The 24,248-nt window shown below is 41.5% G+C and overlaps 1 protein-coding gene across 1 annotated transcript; it reads left to right on the forward strand.

Annotated features, from left to right (window-relative positions):
* Window positions 1-369: 369 nt before the first annotated feature.
* Window positions 370-13,402, forward strand: LOC120105348 (aspartyl protease family protein At5g10770-like). The gene is made up of 4 exons (XM_088714183.1): window positions 370-466; window positions 10,926-11,101; window positions 11,309-12,067; window positions 13,280-13,402. Exons 1-4 carry the CDS (start codon window positions 370-372, stop codon window positions 13,400-13,402), a joined length of 1,155 nt encoding a protein of 384 aa, XP_088570309.1.
* Window positions 13,403-24,248: the final 10,846 nt, after the last annotated feature.

The following is a 24,248-nucleotide window of genomic DNA, read 5'->3' on the forward strand; positions in this document are numbered from 1 at the left end:
AACCTATGAATTGCTAGCATTAATCTTCTAAAGTTATCTCCCTGAGACTGATTGAGTGCTCTCATTAATGCTTCAATTTCATGGGATGCTCTATCAATCCTCCCTCTAAGCTGGGCAGCCACACTGCCCAAATTGCCTTCAGGGCTCGTCAGCTCTTGAAGACTATCCGATATGATCTTCAATTCAGCTTGTATTTCACATGATCTTCTAGTTTGGTTTGATGCCACACAAACCAACTCTGACCCTATAGCTTCCATTTGAGTTCTAATTGCTTTCAACTCTTCTAAAAGTGTTTCATGTGAAGTGCGGATAGGAGCTATCTCAGCAGAAACCACTGACCTAATTTCTTCCCTCATTTGCTGGCACACCATGGATGCTAAGGTGTGCATCTGCTCATCCGACAAGAGAGCCGATCCAACAACTGGAGGAGGAGGCATGGAAGTGGATGGTCCATCCGAGCTAGAAGGTACATCAGGAAAAGGAAAGCTCTCCATATGATCAGTAAAGGGTATAGGGCTATGTGGAGGAGAGAGGTGGACAGGCTCCTGATGATGGATCTCAGGCTCTACAGTTTGGGATTTTCTTTTACAAACCTTAACCCAAGACCCGTCTTTCTTGTAAAACTCCATCCTATGTAGTGTGCTCTCGTTATAGAAGTCAGTGTTTCTCAAGGGTCTCTCTGGCTCATTTTCAGGGATAGGAACCTTAAAATGCTTGAAAAGTAGGGTAAAGACCATCCCATACGGGATGCTGAACCTGGAGTACCTATGACAGATTGAAATGTAGTTTAACATGAGCCTAGGAAGATTTAGGGGAATCCCTAACAGGATGTGGTGCATAATGGCCGAATCTCGCTTCGAAACGAAGTCGAAGCGACCGGTTTTTGGGAACAAGACCCTGTTGATTATGCTCAAAAGCAATCTCATTTCAGCATTGAGGTCTTAGGACTTAACAATGTCAAGAGGACCGCAGTTCTCTCTACCTAGAATTAAGTTTAGAGCAATCTCTCTTTGAGGATGTGAGGTCGGAGCCTCACCGTACTTAGGTATTTGCAATAAACTAGACAAGATATCCTCATTAACTTCTACAAATGTGCCTCGGACATACCCTGTGTACCCCGAGCTCCCTAAGGCCAAATTACCAAAAACTTCTCTCACTAAGCCAGGGTAGGTAGACACGTTTAGGGAACATAGGTGTTCCCAACCTTGGGCACGGAGTCTCTCTCCAATAGAGAACCCCTCACCCGCTAAGAATTGAAAATCTATATGCCTACCTGTTGTTACTGTGCGATTCGCACAGGAGGGAGTCACGGTTGGCGGAGCAACCGGAGGAGACGGCGCGGAGGGCTCTTCCCGCCGTTCCTCGTCGTTCGCCACCCTAGGACGCCTCCCACCACTACGCCTAGCTTTCTTAGGTGCCATCGACCGGAAATCTAGGGAAATGTGCAGTGATTTTGGTTCGATTGGTGGTGGAGAGAAGATGGATGCGAGGGTTTAGGGTTTTGTTGGGGACGATGGAAAACAGCTCGGGACGGCTCGAGCTGTTTCGGCCTGTTTTTAAAAAAAAATTTCATTCTGTCCCCGAGACGTCTCCGCGACTAATGCGAGACGTCTCGCCGGGGGGACATCTCTGCGATTCGCCAGAGACGTCTCTGGCACTGAAAAAAAATTTCAGAATGTTTCCAATCTTCTCCCAATTCGTTTTATTCAACCTCAATGATCAGTTTAATTTCTTTTGGCGATTATTAAGTGAGCTTGCTTGTGATCCTCCCCCTTAATAATTCATCCTATAAAAGCTTGACAATGATTTTTGAATTATCAGTATTGAAATGAGAAATGTTTTATCAAATTTCGAATGCCTATGGAATAGGCTCTAAAAATATCTCTATGAAGAGTCCAAGGGGGATAACTATCCTCTAGAAAGTCAAACAATTCGTCATCTAATTTGATAGATTCATATTTTCACTTATTAGGCACTAGGTTTGCTATATGTGACCTTGAAGTGTATTATGAGTTTGAGTAGCATTCATATGTACCTCTAAAGCATACAAAGCATTGCATATGTTTGAGGAGTTAAATTATTTAAGCTATAGCATTGAAGTCAAATCATGCTTGCATTACAAATTCAATCTACTTGCTAGGATCATACAAGCACAAGGCATTCCTTAAAAAATTGAACCTATCTTTACAAAGGGGCTTTGTAAAGATATCGACCAATTGATTTTCAGTGCATACATACTCAATCAATACATCATTTTTCAACACATGATCTCTTATAAAGTGATGCCTAATCTCTATGTGTTTTGATTTAGAGTGTTGGACAGGATTTTTTGTTAAATTGATTGCACTTGTCTTATCACATCTAATTGGAATATTGTCCATTTTGATACCAAAATCTTCAAGTTGTTGCTTAATCCAAAGAACTTGGGCACAACAGCTTCCGGCTGCAATGTACTCAGCCTCAGCTGTGGACAAGGCAACTGAATTCTGTTTCTTGCTAAACCAAGAAACCAAGTTAGCACCCAAGAATTGACAGGTGCCACTTGTGCTTTTTCTGTCGAGTTTGCACCCGGCAAAATCAGCATCGGAATAAGCAATTAAATTTAAATCAGATTGTTTAGAATACCATAAACCTGCATTAGATGTCCCTACTAGGTATTTGAATATTCTTTTAACAGCTTGTAAGTGTGATTCCTTAGGACATGCTTGGTATCTAGCACACATGCAAACACTAAATAATATGTCTGGTCTACTAGCAGTAAGGTAAAGTAAAGACCCTATCATACCTCTGTACAATTTGCAGTCTACACATTTACCTTTTTCATCTTTGTCAAGCTTGCAACTTGAGCCCATGGGTGTGCTGATTTCCTTTGCATCCTTCATCTTGAACTTCTCCAACATTTCCTTGATGTACTTGGACTGGCTGATGAAGATGTCTTCCTCTGATTATTTTATTTGTAGCCCAAGGAAGAAGTTGAGCTCACCCATCATGCTCATTTCGAATTCTCCCTGCATAAGCTTAGCAAACTCTTGACAAAGACTATCATTAGTAGCACCAAAAATTATATCATCCACATAAATTTGCACAAGCAATAAGTCATTCTCTTTTCTTTTAATGAAGAGTGTTTTATCTACATTTCCTCTTTTAAACTCATTTTCAATTAGAAAATTACTTGATCTTTCATACCAAGCCCTAGGGGCTTGCTTAAGTCCATACAATGCTTTATGCAATTTAAAAACATAATCTGGATGTAAGTGGTTTTCAAAACCTGGAGGTTGTTCTACATAAACTTCCTCCATTATATAACCATTTAAAATGCACTTTTTACATCCATTTGATAGAGTTTGAAATCCATGAAGCATGCATATGCCAAAAGTAGTCTAATAGCTTCTAACCTAGCAACAGGAGCGAAGGTTTCATCAAAATCTATGCCTTCTTCCTGATTGTAGCCTTTGGCTACCAACCTAGCTTTGTTTCTTATCACTACTCCATCTTCATCTAGTTTATTTCTATATACCCACTTAGTGCCTATAATTGAAACATTAGGGGGTCTTTTCATTAGAGTCCAAACTTGATTTCTTTCAAATTGGTTTAATTCCTCTTGCATAGCATTTATCCAATTTTCATCTTTTTCGGCTTCCTCTAGTGATTTAGGCTCTATTTGTGAAACGAATGCAAGATAATTACTAGTATTTCTTAAAGAGGATTTTGTCCTTACCCCTTGTGAAGGGTCACCAAGGATTAGATCCCTTGGATGACCATGTGCATACCTCCATTCCCTCGGAAGATCTTGATTTCTTGCTTGGGGTTGATCTTCTTCATTTTGCTGAATTGTATCTTCCTTGATTTCATCCTCATGTTGTTTGTCTTGTATGGAGAACTCCTTCATTCTGTCTTCAAGTATACCTGTATCACCATCTTCTTCTTTTCTAGAAGAATCTCCATTAGCTTCATCAAAAACAACATGAATGAATTCTTCATCAACGAGAGTTCTCTTGTTGAAGACCCTATATGCTCTACTAGATGAGGAATAACATAAAAAGATCCCCTCATCTGATTTAGCACTAAATTTACATAGATTGTCCTTTCCATTGTTTAAAATAAAGCAGCGACAACCGAAAACATGAAAATAACTTATATTGGGCTTCTTATTTTTCAACAACTCATAAGGTGTTTTCTTTAAAATAGATCTAACTAAAGCACGATTTAAAATATGGCAAGCAATATTGATTGCATCAGCCCAAAAATACTTTGGTAGATCCGATTTGCACAACATGGTATGAGCCATATCTGCTAGTGTGCGATTCTTCCTTTCTACCATCCCATTTTGTTGGGGTGTCCTAAGGGCCAAAAAATTGTGATTGATACCGTTTTCTTCACAAAATTTTTCAAAATGCTGATTTTCAAACTCAATACCATGATCACTCCTAATTGCTTTTAGTTTAAGGTTAAGTTCATTTGAAATCCTATTATGAAACTTGATGAAAGCGGAAAAGGACTCATCTTTGTGGGCAAGGAATGAAACCCATGTAAAACGTGAAAAATCATCAACAATTACAAGACCAAACTTCTTACCCCTTAGACTAGCAGTTCTAGTGGGTCCAAATAAATCCATGTGAATTAGTTCTAAGGGTTTTGATGTTGAAACTATATTCTTAGGTTTGAAAGAGCTTCTTGTTTGTTTCCCTAGTTGACATCCAGCACAAATTTTGTTCTTTTCAAAATCTATTTTTGGTAGTTCTTTAACTAAATCTTTTCTAATCAATTTAGAAATTAAATCCATGCTAGCATGTCCTAACCTACGATGCCATAACCAGCTAGTCTCATTGACCTTGGCATCCATGGCTACAAGACATTGGCCATCTTTCATGGTGAGATCATCAAGATCTACCATGTAAACATTTCCAAGCCTATGTCCCATAAGTATGATCCCATTGTCAATTGGACTACTAATTATGCACAGGGAAGATTCAAATGACACTTTAAAGCCCTTGTCACAAAATTGACTTATACTTAGTAAATTATGTTTTAATCCATTAACTAACAGTACATTGTCAATAAATGAGGAGGGTGATATAGAGATTTTACCAACGCCAATGATTTGGCCTTTAGCATTGTCTCAAAATGTGACTACTCCTCCTTCTTTTGATTTCAAGGTGGCGAAGTGGCTCTTGTCACCGGTCATATGCCTTGAGCAACCGCTATCAAGATACCACATTCTCTTTTTGCTCCCGGTTGCAAGGCATACCTACAAAATAATCATGTGAAGCTCTTAGGTACCCAAGTTTTCTTGGGTCCTTCTTAGTTAGTGTAGTTGGTTCCCTTAGGAACCCATATTTTGGTTGTGTTTTTATCCTTTACAAATGTGTTCTTATTAGTTTGAATCTTTCTTTGAATGCAAGAATAAGCTTTATGTCCATTTTTCTCACAACAAAAGCATGTAGGTTTTTCAGTTTTAACATCTTTTGCTTTTACAAAAAAGTTCTTTAGATATTTTTGTTGTTTGCTAGTTTTGTATCCTAATCCGGCTTTATTAAAAACAGCTCTTTGATTGGATAGAATAAGATTTAATTTTTCCGAGCTATGTGTAAATTTCTGTACAATTGGTTTATACTTGTGTAGCTCATCCTTAAGGTCCAAATTTTCTTTAGCTAATACTTCCTTATCATTTTTAAGAGATTTGACATTTTGTGCAAGTGAAGTATTACTATTGAGTAGGAATTTGACTCTTAGATTTCATTCCCTAATGAGGGTATTTACAATTTCATACTCAATGCTAAGTTCTGAAATTTTATCCTTTAGGTCAATAATGCTATCATTTTCATAATTTTCCTTTTCAATCAATAGGTTTTTAATGTCATCCTTCAGTTTTTGATTGGAGGCCTTTAGTTCTTTATTCTTTACTCCTAACATACTACAATCATTCATGAGTTCTTGGAAAGCTTCATATAATTCTTCTAAAGTAAAATCTGTAATTGAGCTTTGACATACCTCATCGTCGTCGAATGCCATGAAACACAAGTTGGCAGTCTCTTCCTTCTCTTCCTCGGAGGAGGATGTGTCACTATCATCCCAAGTCGCTTTCAACGCCTTCTTCTTCTTCTTTCCATAGTGCTTCTTCTGTTGAGGGCATTCGGAGCGGATGTGTCCCGGTCTCTTGCAATCATAACATATGATTGGGTCTCTTTCTTTTTCTTTTTCCTTTTCCCAATCATTTCTTCCTCCAAACTTCTTTCTTGGGAAGGCCTTCTTTCTTCTTATGAATTTTTTGAACTTCCTTACTATTAAGGCCAAGTCTTCATCTTCACTTCCCTCTTCACTTTCACTGCTTTCTTCTTCACAATTACTTGAAATGACCTTGAGGGCGATTGTCTTCTTCTTTAGCACATCTTCTTCATGTTGCTTCATTGTGAGCTCATGCGTCATCAATGAGCCCAATAGTTCTTCAAGTGCCAAGGTGTTGAGGTCTTTGGCTTCTACAATCGCCGTGACCTTCGCTTCCCAAGTTTTTGGCAAGGACCTGAGAATTTTCCTCACAAGTTCTGAATTAGTGTAAGATTTATCCAAATTCTTTAGACCATTAATTATATCAGTGAAGCGTGTGAACATGCATGAAATAGTTTCGTTGGGTTCCATCTTAAATAATTTATATTTGTGAACTAGAATGTTCACTTTAGACTCCTTGACTTGATTAGTACCCTCGTGGGTAACTTCAAGCCTATCCCATATTTTCTTGGCGGAACTACAGGTGGAGACTCTATTAAACTCATTTACATCTAGAGCACAATACAATGTATTCATGGCTCTAGCATTGAGTTGAACCATTTTGCTATCATTCTCATCCCAATCCTCCTCAGGTTTGGAAACCTGAACGCCATTAACTATGTGAGATGGTTTATTTGGTCCTTTGATTATAGCCCTCCACAAGGCATAATCTTGTGCTTGAACAAAAATTCTCATTCTAGTTTTCCAATAGGAATAATTTGTCCCATTGAAAAGTGGAGGTCTATTGGTAGCCTGCCCCTCAGCAGGAACATTGTTGAAGGGTGATGCCATCTTGATCTTTGGCAAAGACGGTTAGGTCTTCAAGAATACACAGAGCACCTGCTCTGATACCACTTGTTGCCCAGAGATGGTCACCCAAGAGGGGGGGTGAATTGGGTGTTTTAAAATTTTTAGTCTAATTAAACAATACACACAAGTGTAGGTGCAAGAATAAAATTAAAGCGGTAAGCACAGTCAATCGCAAACACAGAGGTTTATAGTGGTTCGGAGCTTCCACTGCTCCTACATCCACTCCCCAAACACCTTTGGAAATTTTTCACTATAATCGGCGATTACAGTCCGATAGTTTTTTGAGTGAACTACCCAACTCGTTATTTTAACCCGGGCTAACAACGAACCCTACAATTCCCCAATTTAAACTAGGCTTGGGACGCCTAACCCTTGTTCCAAGTTCCTTGACTGGAACAAGCACAATGTTTAAGAGTTTTACAAGAATTTAAAAGCTTCTATGAAAGCAAATAAATCAATAAAGAACAACAAAATCGGAAGAACCCTCTTTGCCGTTGAGAGCTTGGATGATGGTGGTTCTTCCGATGTGGATCACGTCGGCTTGAATGCGAGCTTTGATTGCCGAGTGGGAGTGAGTGGATGAGCACGAAATCAGATGAAGAAGGCTTGAATGCACTTGATTTCTCCTCTTGAAAGCACCAACTCCCTTGAGACTCTCTCTCTTTCTTCTCTCTTGAATGCTTTTGTGTTAGGTCGGTGAGAAGTGTTTTTCATGCACTTAAAAACTCCTTTTTATACTTCTGCAAGCAATAGATCCATTAGAAACAAAAATAGAGCCGTTAGGATTTCAAACAAAACCTGCAAAAATGTGTCAGTCGCGTTCCAGGCATTCCGGAGACGTCTCCGCTTGAACGAGAGACGTCTCGGCTGTATAAAAAATCCTTCGACAATGTCGGAGTCGACTCGACGCTTTCTGGGGACGACTCCGAAGAAGAACAGCCCGATTTCTTATTTTTCTGTTTTTTTCAGAGAGCCGGCTCGCATGCCTCGGGGGACGTCTCGGGATTTTTGTGCTTTATGCGTGGGGACGACTCCGCGACGTCGGAGACGGCTCCGACGTTTTCTCAACGAAAAACGGATCCTCTGGAATCCCTGAGAGAGTCGGCTCCGCGTCCTTCGGAGACGACTCGCGCGCATCCCTTGAAAACGGCCTTTCTGCCGTCTCTGAGAGAGTCGACTCTGGAAAGCCGGGAGTCGACTCCGACCCTGCGAGACGCCTCGGCAAGTGCTGGGGGCGTCTCCAGACGTCCCAGCTTCTTCTCTGCGTGCCGGAGACGTCTCTGGAACAAGCCGGAGACGTCTCGGCAGCCCCTGATCCGTTTTCTTCATCTCAAAAATCTTCAATAAATCCACCGAAAAATACGGGAACATGCCTTGACAATACTTAACAATATTCTTAGTTAAACACCTGAAATGCTCAAGTAAATTGTCAATATAAAGGGAATTATACTCTAGTGTTTTGTATTCATCAAAATCCATTAGGGGGTCAACATAGGTCGTGATTAACCCTTGAGATAGTTGTCGTATTTGTACCATCATATAATCAACTAATCATATTCTAGATCCAAATTTGAACTAAGCCAATTCTAGTTTTCCTTGACAATTCCATTATACAAGTTGATATTTATTCTAAGCTTCGATAATTAAAAGATTCTAGATTAACTTAATCAGGAGCTTACTTAATCATTCTGAATCTTTTTTTTTAGGCTAAACTTATTTGGGCCTCTCATGAAATCCCACTTGCATTTCTCATATGGTGATACAAAATCCATAATCAACTCATGGCCTCGATTTATAAATATTTAACTTACAAGAATCTAATAATCTGGTTCAAAGATTTACAAGAAATTCCACCAAGATATAAGCTCTATGATTTTACATTGAGATCAACTCCTCAAATAAGTAATATTTTTATTTGCAGTACTGCAAACATTTCGGGATCTTGTAAATCTACGAGACTTAGAGAATCTACTAATAACACAATGATATCCATATCGATCAAAATCAAAAGTACTATACTTTCCAACGATCTTTTTTTTTTTTAACAAGGAAAAGCATCAAGAACTTTTCCAAATCAAACAAGTCCTATTTTCGACCAACCCAAAAACATTTTAATCCACCAATATTTTCAATATTTACTAATTGACTTTTCATCAAAATATCACTCTTAATTGTTTCAAGTCTCAAGTAGAGCCAAATAAAAATTCTTAAGTCTCATCCCCAAGTATATTTTCTATCTACACAAGAGTTTCATACATGATCTACATACAAATTTCAATCCTCGAAGAATATTTCAATGAATATTATAAATTATTTTCTTGTCCAAACTTTAAACAACTTTTTATAAAGGAACCTCAACTTGCCACCAAAATAATTAACTTGAACTAGAGGCAATATCCACAGTGCCTGATATCAAGTTAAACTTCTAAAATAATTACGTTGCACAATAATATCCTATGACTAATATTCCTTCACTTAATTTTATCAAAATCTTATTTAATCATAACCTCAAATACAAATTACTCCATCAAGAAAAACTCTCTTAAAATAGCTTATTCACACTTTGGTTACGACCATAATTAGGTTGAATTCTAATTTTAGCATTTCAAAATTCTGATAAAATAACTCAAATTTATCAATAACAAAAGCAAATAAATACCTTCGTCTAATGGCCTAATGTCTACCCATCTCTCAAACTTTCCGATGAATCCTAAAGATCCTAAAACTTAAGCTCCATCTGACTATTTCAAACACAATCCCTAGGAATCTGAAACCTGAGCTCTGATACCACCAAATCTGTCACGCCCTGAGCCCGGAACGCGGCAGATGCCGCACGCCCGCACGGCGGCCGCACAGGCGTGCAAGGCATCGGAACATATCGGAGCAAATACAGATGTTCAAAACTGACATAAATATTTAAGTTGTTCAAAAGCAGTCTTACAAAATTTCAAAATAACATTTGCTAACATAATTCAAATGTCCAAACTAAACTAACTAAAATGCCAATAACTGAAAAATCATCGAAAAATCTAGCGCACTCCCCAATCCTCTGGATCTGAAAAACAGAGAAAATAAAATAATGAGCTACACTAGCCCAGTAAGCAACAAAATATCCCAAAGTGGGGTCAGAGCATATCAGATCAAAATACAGGATAATGTCTGGAATAAATCATAAATAACATCATTTTACTATTTTCAAAACTTATTATCATTTTTCCAAAAACTCTGATACCAGAATCCCAACACAAACAGGCTATGGCCACGTAACCCAGTGGCATGGGTTGCACAAGGTACCAAATCCACTATTTTTATCCACCGATGGCAGCCGGTGTTGCACAAAAGTACCAAATCCGCTATATTTATCCACCGATGGCAGCCGGTGTTACACAAAAGTGCCAAATCCACTATATTTATCCACCGATGGCAGTCGGTGTCCAGAAACCACTATTCTAATCACCGGTGGCGCGGTATCGAAACCGGTTCCTCACAAATTATAAGTCGACAGGTCCAACGTATAATCCCCACAGGATTGGGGAGTGCGTTAGATGTTCCGATGATTTTTCAGTTATTGGTATTTTAGTTAGTTTAGTTTGGATATTTGAATTATGTTAGCAAATGTTATTTTGGAATTTTGTAAGACTGCTTTTGAATGACTGTAATTATTTATGTTAATTTTAAGCATATGTGATTTACCCTTAAATAAGTTTTGAACATCTGTATTTGCTCCGATATATTTTGATGCTTTGCATGCCTGTGCGGCCTGCCGTGCGGGCGTGCGGCGTCTGCTGCGCCTTGAGCTCGGGGCGTGACAAGTAGTGACCCTTCTGGCATTTCTGCACAAACTCTTGCAGCATCCTCTGGTAACAAGCTGACGGTCGTTCACCGGCACGGCCCCTGCTCGCCCATCATCAACACCAGGCAAAAGCTGAACCACAGGCAGATCCTCCACCATGACCAAGCCCGGGTCATTTCCCTCCACAACCGGATATCCGCTGCTTCCAGGAAGGATAAATCGACCGGCGTCACGGCATCTCGTTCAGCACCTCAGACTACATCGTGACGGTGGGCTTCGGCACTCCCAAAAAGAGTTTCTCGGTGATCTTCGACACCGGCAGCGACATCTCGTGGATCCAATGCAGGCCATGCGCCGGCGGGTGCTACTCCCAGAATGAGACGCTCTTCGACCCATCCCAATCGTCTACCTATGCCAATAACTGTTGGCTTCCTTGCGTAGGAGACCCTCACCTTGACGCCCTCTAACGTGCTGACAAACTTCGAATTCGGGTGCGGGGAGAAGAACAAAGGCCTCTTCGGTAGCGTCGCCGGGCTGGTAGGCCTCGGCCGTGGCGAGGTGTCATTGGCATCGCAAGCAGCACAGGAATATGGCGGAGTCTTCTCCTACTGCCTCCCGCCGAGGGTCAGCTCGACCGGGTATCTGACACTGGGAGCCAGCGGGCCGGCCCCCAACGTCAGATTTACGCCGATGCTCACCAATCCGGCGAAACCCTCCTTCTACTATGTTGAGCTAATAGGACTAAGTGTTGGAGGAAAGAATTTATCGATACCGCCGAGCACCTTCACAGATACCGGAACTATCATCGACTCCGGCACGGTGATCACCTACCTTCCATCGTCGGGCTACTCTGCACTTCGTGATGAATTCAGGCGGCAGATGGCAAACTATTCCATGGCGCCTCCACTGCCAATGTTGGATACTTGCTATAATTTTACTGGGGTTGGTTCGATATCATTGCCTTCAGATGGTCTAAGATTTAGCGGCGGAGTGACGCTCGATGTCGATCCTTCGGGCATACTTCATCCTGCGAGCATCTCGCAAGCTTGTCTAGCGTTTTTTGGAAACAGCGATCCGAGCTCGATCTCCATCATTGGCAACACGGTGCAGCGGACGTACGACATTGTTTATGATGTTGCCAGGGGTGTTGGCGGAGGCCTGAGGGGCCGAGTCAATGTTGGCAGAGGCCTGGAGGGCCGAGTCAGTCCCGCCGCCTGCCAACGTGGATGCGCTGGAGGAGTAGGGTGGGTTATACCACTAGGGGGTCCCTGAACCTACTGGCGAGGCCCTGTCGGAGTCCGGAGTTGGGCGAGGCTTAGTCGGAGTCGACTCGTGGCGCTATGGGCCCCTGCGCTAGTTTAAGGAAATAAAGTTGCGCCTTCACTAACACCTGCGGATTTTGGTGTAATGGTAGCACTTGATCCTGACAATTGGTATCAGAGCCATAGGTCTCGAGTTCGAAACCCAGGCATCACGTTGGGAGGGGATTGTTGGCGGAGGCCTGAGGGGCCGAGTCAACGTTGGCAGAGGCCTGGAGGGCCGAGTCAGTCCCGCCGCCTGCCAACGTGGATGCGCTGGAGGAGTAGGGTGGGTTATACCACTAGGGGGTCCCTGAACCCACTGGCGAGGCCCTGTCGGAGTCTGGAGTTGGGCGAGGCTTGGTCGGAGTCGACTCGTGGCGCTATGGGCCCCTGCGCTAGTTTAAGGAAATAAAGTTGCGCCTTCACTAACACCTGCGGATTTTGGTGTAATGGTAGCGCTTGATCCTGACAAGGGGAATGATTGGGTTCGGAGCCGGAGGCTGCAGCTGACGGATGGATATGGTAGTTATGACTTCTGATTGATGAGCCAATCTGGTAATCAAAAAACAAGAATAATGAAGCGCAGGAGTGATGCGCAGATGTAATAGAATAACGTGGACAAACTTACTACTGCTATATATCTTTGTTGTTGCTGTTGTTTTACGGAAACTGTTATCTTTATGCCAGTCAGTAATAGACCTTTCAGCTACCATGCCTATTGTTGATTCCCAGTGGCTCTCTTGTAGGTGTAGGAGTTTTGAACGAGGAGACTCGGGAATCCATTGAGTTCTCCTCTCTCTCTTTCTCTCTCCCTTTAAAGTACTAATCCGTTTCGCTGCTGTGCTTTGAGTTTTAATGACTTTCTGCTTGATTTTTGGGTCAGATCCAACTTCGACATAAGGATTCGATGAGACCCAGGGCCAACTAAGGAATTATTTTTCAGAAGTTGCCATGGCGCAAAAAGCGTAGCTCATCGTCCAAGACTTCCAGTCGCTGCATGGCCCCCCTGTAGCCTGTGGGTGCTGGTGTTAGTGTTCGACCATATGCATGAGGGGGTAGCGCTTGGACGCTGTGCTTGCCAAACTTGGTATGTGGAGGTCTGCACGCAAAGCCTTCAATCGAGTCCAGTCATATCGGATACATCTTGGAGAATTCGTCTCCATCATCATCCGATGCTGCTGATGCAGTTGCTGGTGAGTTTGATGCAGTTAATAACGTCGAAGATAGTGGATAATTGGCCAATCTGAATGTGAAATTGGACGATCGTTTGCTACCTGCGAAGGTGCGATTAATGTTGGAGGAGGAACAGGCCGTCCTCAGCGCCTTAAATTCCGTCCAGTCAGACTGACTCTATGACGAAGAATCGATGATGATTATAAATTATTATAATAAAGAGTCATGAGTCTGATCATGACAGCAAGCTAATTTATGCGGGAAGTGGAAGGTCGTCTTGTTTGACAGAAATTATTTTAGAAGACCTAGATTCTACCATGCATCCATAAAAAGATTTGTGGGGGAAAAAATCATGAAATATTAGTGTATTACGAGTGTCTCGTATGTTATTGCTATTAAAAATTGAATATTTTTATGTTAAAAATCCAGTACTAAAACTAGTTTCTTTTTTTTTTTTGGCGCAATAGCGGCTCACACACTACGGGTGTGAATGCAGCCAACAAAATTAAAAAATAGAGAAACTGATTTCTCTTAGTTCGCAAAGAGTTTCTCAACATCAACAAGAAGGAAGAGATTGTAATAGTTCTACCAATTTCAATGTCAACAGCATCTACGTTAGGAGTAATGCTACTAAATTCTTTTGCGCTGAAGGTATCTAGAACAATAGTGCTTTCGATATATGACATGTCTCGCTCCTAGCAACAATTAATATATTGATTTTTTAAATAAAGTTAGATCTAACGGCTGCGTATTCACCCTCGGTGGCATTGTTTGTTTGGAAAGTCGATTGTCTGTCCACCAGGAGAGTATTGGCTCGGAGGGGGTGAGCATCACTCCAGATTGTGGGGTTTGCTAGGTGGCAAAGGAGTCTATACGCCACGTCTTGTTCGGTTGCCAGTGTGCTGCTCAGATTTGGGAGTGTGCTTTGGCCTCTTTTGACTTGTGCCGGGGATGAGCGTCGATTGAGGATTTTCTAATCTTCTTGGCAGAGTCCTCTCGGAGGCCCGAGCAGCAAGAGCAGCGGATTAGGGCAGCTTATCTAGCTTAACACTACTGGCTAGATAGAATCTCTTCGAGGATAGAGATACACATCCGAGAGTGGGGGTGGATAGGGCCTTACTTCATGCGGCGAAGGTCTTCGATATCACTGTGTCGGCGTCTCTTGGGTTGGCTAGGAAAATCTGGAGCTCTCACTCTGCTCATGTAGCATCCAGGATTATTCTCATCTCCTGAGAGCCCCCATCCCTTGGTTTTCTCAAGGTAAACTTCGACGGTAATGTCCCAGCGGGTTGATGCTGCGACGCCAGGTTTGTCATCTGAGATCTGCAGACCAGATTAGCGGCGGGTGGGGGCCGGCGCATCTTTGATCAAACTGTTGCTGGGGCCGAGGTCAGAGCTGCTTGGGAAGGCGTTTTTAATGCAAAACGAGTGCTGGTGCGGGCTGCATTATTCTTGAGAGGGATGTCGCCAATGTGATCGGGGGGATTCAAAATCCCAGGCAGTCTGCTGGGAGGATGCAACTGCTCCATGACATTTGCCGTCTTTTAGGTGAATGTTCTGCCTTCCGGACCTCTACTGTGTATAGGGAGGCCAACAGTGCTACAGGTTGGGTAGCTTTTTATGCGGCCCACCACTCTGGTGATGTCATCTGGGAGGGACATGACTCTGCACAATCTTTCTGGCATTTTGACTATATGGACTATACTCACACATGGTGTATGTAAGTCGCTGATGTACCAAAAAAAAAAGAAAAGAAAAGAAAAAAAGAAAAGAAGATTAGATCATCATACTGATTTGCCAGCTAAGCTTCTCATAGTACAATGAGATTTTAGAAGCCATTATGCTGATACCACAATCAGTTGTTGGAAACCCGCCCATGCTGCAGAAATTTAAATAAATTCAGATGGCAGCGGAAGAGGCACAAGCGGGATCGACGTTCATCATATGAACGTTATTCAAAAACCATTCGTAGACATATTAGAATTAAAACTTTTAAACTAATTATGAAGATCAGATCTTCACCTTATGCGGGTAGATGATCACCGCAAACTAAAGTTCGTGGTTTAGGATGAAGGTTCGCTTGAAGCCGTTCACACGTTCGGTCTCTACGGGTATCCACACGAAGTAGAGATCCGATCAAAGCTTCCTTGTCTCCCCGGGGTGCTAGCTTCTTTGCAGAGACTACTTTAGATGGCAGATGTCCTCCCTTTGAATCAACCCTTGATTGTGCTTGGGAGGAGGAACAAGAAGGATGAAGATCAGAGAAGGATCAAAGCCCCTGCAGCCTTCTTTCTTTTCCCTGCATTGGAAGGAGGAAAGGAGGAGGCGGAGGCCGCCAAGGCCTTCTTCTTTTCTTCTCCTTGCTTGCGGATGAACCAAGGAAAAAGGGAGAGGGAGGCTCACGGCTCAAGGAAGAGGAGAGGAAGAATTGCCTCTAGGGTTTGGCCTTTTGGTCCTTATAAAGGCATATGGAGCTCCTACCTTTTAGGAACTTCATTATTTTCCTTTTAAGAACCAAGAGGAGGGGTGCACGCCCCTCTTCTTTTCTCTTTGATTTCGGCCAACACCTCTTCCTAACCCTTCATCATGCATGCCCCCACTTGATCTAATCAAGTGGGGCATGGGGTCTAACCCTAGGTGGTTCAATCCTCTTCTAAAGAGGATTGGGTGCACTTGTTTCCCTTCAAATCCTAATCCAATTAGGATTTGATTGAACCATGAGTCAATTGAACCCTTCAATCCTAATCAAATTAGGAGTCATCATAGTTCATTAGATTAATAATTAATTAGAACTAAAGAAGTCCTAATCCAATTAGGATCTATTTAATTTTAGTCCTAATCCAATTAGGACTCGACTTTGAATCCGTAGTCCTAATCCAATTAGGACTTCTAGGAATCCTATTCTAAATAAGAATCCAAATTGAATTCAAAATCCTAATCTAATTAGGATTGTAGGAATCCTTCTCCAAGTAGGACTCCCAGTCCTTCTCCAAGTAGGACTCTAGGAATCCTACTCGAAGTAGGATTTGTATTTAAGTCCAATTAATCAATTTCCATTGTTCCTTTTTCTATTGATTATCAATCGAATTGATTACTCGTGATTCATAATTACTTTTCAACCATCGGATCGGTCAATACCTCTAATGTGTGTGACCCCATAGGTTCTATTATGACTGATAGTGAGATATATTGCGATCTCTATCACAATATCATTGAAAACTCCTTTTAATGGATTGGAACAGTTCCAACTCAACTCATCAGGTTTATCGATCATCGAGATATTTTCTGTGAGTCTCACCATCCACCAGTGACACCTAGCAGTATGTAGTGGCTACCCAGCAGCATAAAATGATGAATCTCTAGATGCAGTTATCGTATGATACAGTCCTACTATCATGGATCCCTACAGGACGGAGGTCATGAACAACTCGTCAAACCCCATCGTCTGTCGTCTGTCATATGTCAAGATTTATTCGACTTAAGTTCGAGAGTGGAAAACTCTTTCTCCACTGTGCATACTGCCCCGGCCGAGGTCTTATGAACTCAGTCTTATAAATCATATAGGATCTCTCCTTATCTACCAAGGTCGATAAGTTCCATATAGGTGCATACCCTACTCTTACAGTGAACCTATTGCAACCAATCTACACTGTATGGATCCGTATGTCTAGAGACCATGTATACGTATAGTCAAACTACAATAACCTCTCTATGTGTAGCCGAAGCACCGCAGGTCAAAGGACTAGTCACACTACTGCAACATCAAGCAAGTCACTGACGAGTGGATAGACATTCAAGTGACTTCTTGTCTTGGTCACACTCAGTACCATTATTCTTAACAAGCACCTGCACTATTACTTCAGTGTCGCCACACCGTGGACTCGAGTCTCGTCCATCCATAAGGAAAGCAATGTGTGCACTGATCTCATCGGATCGATCACCATCCTCGTGATGATCCATTGATCAGGAGCATTCAGAATTTAATCATCAATGATGCATGGCTCAAATTCTTAACTCTTAAGAATATGCATCATCATCTTATTAATTCTTGAACGATTCATAGACATATAAACAATATGAATGAAAAAGATGCCTTTTATTTATTCAATAATAAATAGTCAAGTACAAAATTATGTTCTAGAATTAATAATGTGTCAGCCAGATTGGCTTCTAGGGCATACATCTAACAATCTCCCACTTGCACTAAAGCCAATCAGTTATATATCTTAGTCCCATCTTTTTAAGGTGGGCTTCAGTCTTTTGCTGACTCAGCTGCTTAGTGAACGGATCCGCCACGTTGTCCGTGTTAGATATATACCCTAGAAGCCAATCTGGCTGACACATTGTTAATTTTGGGACATACTTTGTACTTGACTATTTATTATTGAATAAATAAAAGGCATCTTTTTCATTCATATTGTTTATGTGTCTATGAATCGTCCAATAATTAATAAGATGATGATGCATATTCTTAAGAGTTAAGAATTTGAGCCATGCATCATTGGTGATTAATTTCTGAATGCTCCTAATCAATGGATCATCACGAGATGGTGATCAATCCGATTAGTGTACACATTGCTTTTCTTATGGATGGACGAGACTCGAGTCCACAGTGTGGCGACATTGAAGTAATAGTGCAGGTGCTTGTTAAGAACAAGGGTACTAAGCGTGACCAAGACAAGAAGCCACTTGGATGTCTATCCACTCGTCAGTGACTTGCTTGATGTTGCGGTAGTGTGACTGGTCCTTTGACCTGCGGTGCTTTGGCTACTCACAGTGAGGTTATTGTAGTTTGACTGCACGTATACATGATCTCTAGACATACGGGTCCATGCAGTGTAGATTGGCTGCAATAGGTTCACTGTAGGAGTAGGGTATGCACCTATATGGAATCTATCGATCATGATAGATAAGGAGAGATCCTATGTGATTTATAAGACTGAGTTCATAAGACCTCGGCCGAGGCAGTATGCATAGTGGAGAAAGAGTTTTCCACTCTCGAACTTAAGTCGAATAAATCTTGACATATGACGGACGATGGGGTTTGATGAGTTGTCCGTGACCTCCGTCCTGTAGGGATCCACGATAATAGGATTGTATCATACGATAACTGCACCTAGAGGTTCATTATTCCATGCTGCTGGGTGGCCACTACATGCTGCTGGGTGGTGGATGGTGAGACTCATAGGGAATATCTCGATGATCGATAAATCCTAATGAGTTTAGTTGGAACTATTCCAACCCATTGAAAAGTTTTTTCAATAATATTATGATAGAGATCGCAATAGTCCGCGGATTCTACTCTCTGCACTTCGACATACTTCTTCTCAACATAGTCGCGTATGAGGTGGAAGCGCCGCTCTATATACTTGGACTTCTGATGAGACCTTGGCTCCTTAGCAAAAGCTATAGCACCATTATTATCGCAGTAGAGTGTTATGGCATCTGATGTCATCACGTCCAATTCTGCAATAAATTTTTTGAACCAGAAGCCTTCTTTAACAGCTTCAGAGGCGGTGATGTATTCAGCTTACATAGTAGAATCAGCAATGATCGGTTGTTTAGAACTTTTCCAATTCACCATACCACCATTGCACAAGAACACATATCCAGATGTTGACTTTCTATCATCGATATCAATCATGAGTCTGAATCTGTGTACCCTTCTACCTTTAACTCTGATGTTCCTCCAAAGACCAAGAATAAATCTTTAGTTCTTCTTAAGTACTTAAGAATATTCTTCACAGCTGTCCAGTGCTCTTCACCTGGCTTCGACTGATATCTGCTAGTGACACTCACAGCAAGGGCTATATCAGGTCGTGTACACAGCATGGCATACATGAGGCTCCCTATTGCCGATGCATAAGGGATCTTGCTCATGCGTTGAATCTCTTTAGATGTGTTGGGGCACATCTTCTTGGAGAGATGAATTCCATGCCGGGTAAGAGACTCCTTTTGGAGTTTTCCATGCTGAACCTTTTCAGCATTTTCTCTATGTACATCTTCTGTGATAGGCCAAGCATCCTTTTAGATCTATCTCTATAGAATTTTATCCCCAAAATATAGGATGCTTCCCCAAGGTCTTTCATGGAGAATTCTTTTGACAACCAGACCTTGACTGAGGTTAGCATTGGAATATCATTCCCTATCAGGAGGATGTCATCCACGTATAGTATGAGGAATACGATAGCACTCCCACTAACCTTCTTATAGACACACGGTTCCTCTTTGTTCTTGATGAAATCAAATGTTTTGATTGCATCATCGAAACAAGTATTCCAACTCCGAGATGCTTGCTTTAGTCCATAAATGGACCTTTGCAGCTTGCAGACATTGTGATCTCTATCACTGGAAGTGAAACCCAAAGGCTGTTCCATATAGATATCTTCATCAAGATGTCCATTCATGAAAGCTGTTTTCACTTCCATCTGCCAAATTTCATAATCATGAAATGCTGCAATGGCAAGCAATGTTCGGATGGATTTCAGCATGGCTACAGGTAAAAAGGTTTTCTGATAATCAATGCCTTCACGCTGACTATACCCTTTTGTCACTAGCCTTGCTTTACAAGTCTCTACCTTTTCATCCGAACCTATCTTTTTTTTATAGATCCACTTACATCCAATAGGTACAATACCTTCTGATGGATCCACTAAGGTCCAGATATGGTTGGAATGCATGGAGTCTAACTCTAACTTCATAGCTTCCAGCCATTTCTCGGAATCGATATCTGATATCGCCTCGTTGTAGATTTTGGGATCCTCTATGTGTTCCCTATCTTCCACGAGAAATATTTCTTTAGTATCCTCTTCAAGCATACCTAAGTATCTATCAGGAGGATGGGAGACCCTACTAGATCTGCGAGGTGGAATGTGTACTTGCTCTGTATGAATGGGTTCTATAGGATCCATGACTCGTTGCTTTTCAGAGACTTTCTCTTCAAGCTCAATTTTCCTCCCACTGCCTCTATCAAGGATAAACTATTTTTCAAGAAGATGGCATGTCGGCTCACAAAAATATTGTGATCCTCTGAGACGTAAAAATTGTATCCTAATGACTCTTTAGGATATCCTATAAAACGAGCACTTATGGTCCTAGCCTCTAGTTTGTCCGCCTGTAGTCGCTTGACGTGGGCCGGACATCTCCAAATCTTGAGATGACCAAGACTTGGTTTCTTACCATGCCATATCTCATACGGTATGGTAGGAATGGATTTAGAGGGAACTCTATTCAGTAGATATACTGCGGTAAGTAAGGCATCTCCCCAAAGAAACAAAGATAAATCAGTGAAGCTCATCATGGACCGGACCATATCCAATAGAGTCCGATTTTTCCTCTCTGACACCCCGTTGAGTTGAGGTGTACCCGAAGGAGTCTATTGTGAGACTATGCCATTCTCCTTGAGATAGTTTCGAAATTTTCCACTAAGGTATTCTCCTCCTCGATCTGATCGAAGAGCCTTAAGAAGTTTTCCAGTTTGTTTTTCTACTTCATTTCTGAACTCTTTGAACTTTTCAAAAGATTCAGATTTATGTCTCATAAGATACACATATCCATACCGTAAATAATCATCGGTAAAGATAATGAAGTACGAATAACGTCTCCTAGCTTGCACATCGAATGAGCCACATACATCTGTATGTACTAGGATAAGTATTTCAGTTGTCCTCTCTCCATATCCTACAAAGAGCAATCTAGCCATTTTTTCTTGAAGACAGGACTCGCAAACTAGATATGACTCGAATGTCATTGAGCCGAGAAGCCCATCTTTATCCATTTTGTTCATTCTGTCCTCTTCAATATGGCCAAGTCTGAGGTGCCACAAATATTTTTGGTTTATCTCATCCCTGAATCTCTTGGATCCTTTGGCACTCACTTCTTGCTCAAACACATTTACAGATACATCCATATGCAAATGATAGAGACTGTCAATCATAAAACCACGTGCGACTATTTTATTTTTGAAATAAATAGAACAGCAGTCTTTGTGAAATGTAAAAACATGACCTTCCTGTGCTAGACATGAAACAGAAATCAAATTTCTGCTAGCAGCAGGTACATAATAACAGTCTCTAAGTAATAAACTAAAACCAGACGGTAGTCGCAGAGGATAGGTGCCCACAGCCACAACAGCAACTTTTGCCCCGTTGCCAATCCGAAGGGTTACCGCACCTTCCGCCAGCCTTCTACTTTCCTTTAAACCCTGTATAGTAGTGCACAAGTGAGCACTAGAACCAGAATCTATAACCTAACTCAAAGTAGAGAAAACCGTAAGGTTAGTTTCAATCACGAGCAAGTCTAACATACCTTCTGAAGGTGTGTCTGCCTTCTTGTTCTTAGGCTCTCGAGGTATGAAGGACAGTTCTTTTTCCAGTGGCCATCGACATTGCAGTGGAAACATTTTCCTTTGTCATTAGCCTTTTTCTTTTGAACTTCCTTCTTTGGCTTCTTGTCTTTCTTTTGCTTCTTTGCAGGCTTTTTTTTCTTCCAAGTAGACTTTCTCTTGGAACCAGAAGTCAACTCAGCAGCAAGGACATTGTGTTGGGAATTGTGTCCCAAAGCCAATTTTTAATTGTAAGAAATTGGATTATGTATATATTTTATTAAAATGAATAAAAATTTATTCTGGCAATTTTCTATTCATCACAAGTGTTACATCTTCAAATTGAACTCCTGTGTATTGTGATGAAGTCCTTAGGACTAATTTAGTGGATAAAAGAAGTTTTATCATTTAGTCCTTAAACCAGTTCGCGACCAAATGATGAGCTGTCAATTGGACGACAGCTATGTCAAGTATAGGTCGTTGTGTGTCATTTAGTTGGTTGTCCTCTTAAACCAAAGAGTGTGGAGACACTGTATGGCATACAGGTGAGATGTAGGAGTACATCATCACTGAACAGTGACTCACCTGCGTAGCACTCCACTGTCAGGAGTTAGCTCGCAAAGCATATGGGCATAAGTACCCCTTAGACTTGAGACTGTCACGGTGACTTGCAAGCAACTCACTGTACTTAGGCACTGGATGACCTGAATTTCTAATTCAGGGATCGGAAGGATGCTGGGTGCAGTCAAGTACTCGCGAAGTCTGTGAATGAGTCAAGATGGGATTGACTGCTCCAGATTTTAGGAGTTGATGTCTCACTGTATTTCAATTCAGTAAAACCTTGGCCAGGGTAAACCAAGTGATAGGTCACTTGATTTGATTATTTGAAATACACTATGGATGACCGGACCCGGAGGTCGACAGTCCACTCTGAGGTCATCTTGAGCATCGATGGTCATAGGGATGAATTATGCAACAACCATACGTCTAGGTTCTTGAATGTTGCTTTGCATATTCGACCTATCCGAACATCGGGTATCATTGCTAGATGGTCACCTCGATTAGTGCATGGAGTAGTCCATGTACTACCGGCTTAGTGTTCGAACCTATCGGAGTCACGCACATTAGTCAAACTAAGTAGGAAGGTCTTGACCCAATTTAATTAAGAATTAAATTGTGGGTTATTTGGAATTTGGTTCTGTCTATGTTCAGCTAGCACTGAACATGAGGTACATGCTAAATTTCATGGATGAACAACTAATTAAGTCTGTATTTCAAGTCAATCAAGTTTCAATTAATGTAATTGAACTTGATCAGGACTCAATTGTTGAGATTGGAATTGATTGGGTCTAAATTAGTGCAATTGGGCTCGATCACGATTTAATTGGAATTTAATTTCGTATTTATTCTGATTTAAGTCGGATTTGGATCGAGCCGAAACTGGACCCAATTGAATCCTCCATGAGTCGGACTCATGTGGAATTTTTCCAGGTCAAAAATCATTCAAATGGGCTGTCAATTTGGTTTAGAACCAAATAGGCTTGCTTTATTACAAAATGGGCTAACCCATTTTCTATTTGGCTAATCCCATTTGAATGGTGAACGGCTGACTTGTTTTAAACTCCTGTGGACCCATGGACCCTTAAGCTCATGGACCCTTAAGAGATGCTTATGAGCCGCGATGGAAAAGAAACGCCTGGGAGCAAAAATAGAGTCTTCTCCGTCCTTGGTTCAACGCCACACCGTGCCACCATCCGGACTCCGTTCGGCTTGCCGTCTGGACCGAAATGCTCGATTTTGAACCGGCTACATTCCGATTCATTTAGATTTTCGAAATCTGGCACGTTTTCATGGATTCACTAGTTTTTTCCACCGTTTGTTTTTGAAACAAACGTTATGAAATTCATCATGAATGAATTCTTTAATGCTTGGCCAATAACGCCTCTTAACTCCTCTCAGCGTTGGCCTATTTGTAGGCCACCGTATCCTCTTAGAAGAAGAGAGGAAGAGAATTTTCTTGAGAAGAAATTGTCAGACAGAGAAGGAGATTTGATTCTGTGAAGAAGAAGAAGAAGAGAGAGGAAGGAGTCCTTTCTCTCTGGTGGTTTGGAGTTCGGCCCAGATCCAGTGTTCTCTCCTCCCTTCCATTCCCTCTGTGATCAGGATCAAGAGACGGGCGTCTGTGGCCCAGGCGTGCTGTGAAGAAACGGGAGAAAAGAAACCGAAGAAAGAAAGAAAGAGAAGAAAGAAAGAAAGAGAAAAGGGAAGGTCCTTTTTCTGGATTTCTTTTCTTTCAAGGGTCCTTTTAGCAAAAGATTGTTTTGCACGAGTAAAGACATCATCCAACCTTCTTGCGAAGTTTGACGTGCGTGCGAAGTAGAGGGCTTGCAGATCCGGGCCTCGCAGAGCTACCTTCAGGGATCTAGATCCGGATCCAGATCCAGATTACCTCGACCAACTTCCGCTGCGGGCTTGAGGTAATTTTTACATAAAAAAATTAAATTAAATATTTATAATTGTTATAAATAAAATAAATAAAAATTTTAAAACTGATTTTTCATGCCTGGCGTTTGATTTTATTGGA

The sequence above is a fragment of the Phoenix dactylifera genome, chromosome 2, assembly GCF_051530095.1.
Source record: "Phoenix dactylifera cultivar Ajwa chromosome 2, Ajwa_hap1_PhDact_Kaust_v1.1, whole genome shotgun sequence".
NCBI lineage: Eukaryota > Viridiplantae > Streptophyta > Magnoliopsida > Arecales > Arecaceae > Phoenix > Phoenix dactylifera.

Bases quoted from the DNA above. Each gene is read 5' to 3' on its own strand.
- LOC120105348 (XM_088714183.1), top strand. From the start codon at position 370: ATGGATGCTAAGGTGTGCATCTGCTCATCCGACAAGAGAGCCGATCCA. The intron at 467-10,925 runs GTACATCAGGAA...AAACTCTTGCAG, and splicing joins TGGTCCATCCGAGCTAGAAG to CATCCTCTGGTAACAAGCTG. The intron at 12,068-13,279 runs GTCAGTCCCGCC...CTGCACGCAAAG, and splicing joins GCAGAGGCCTGGAGGGCCGA to CCTTCAATCGAGTCCAGTCA.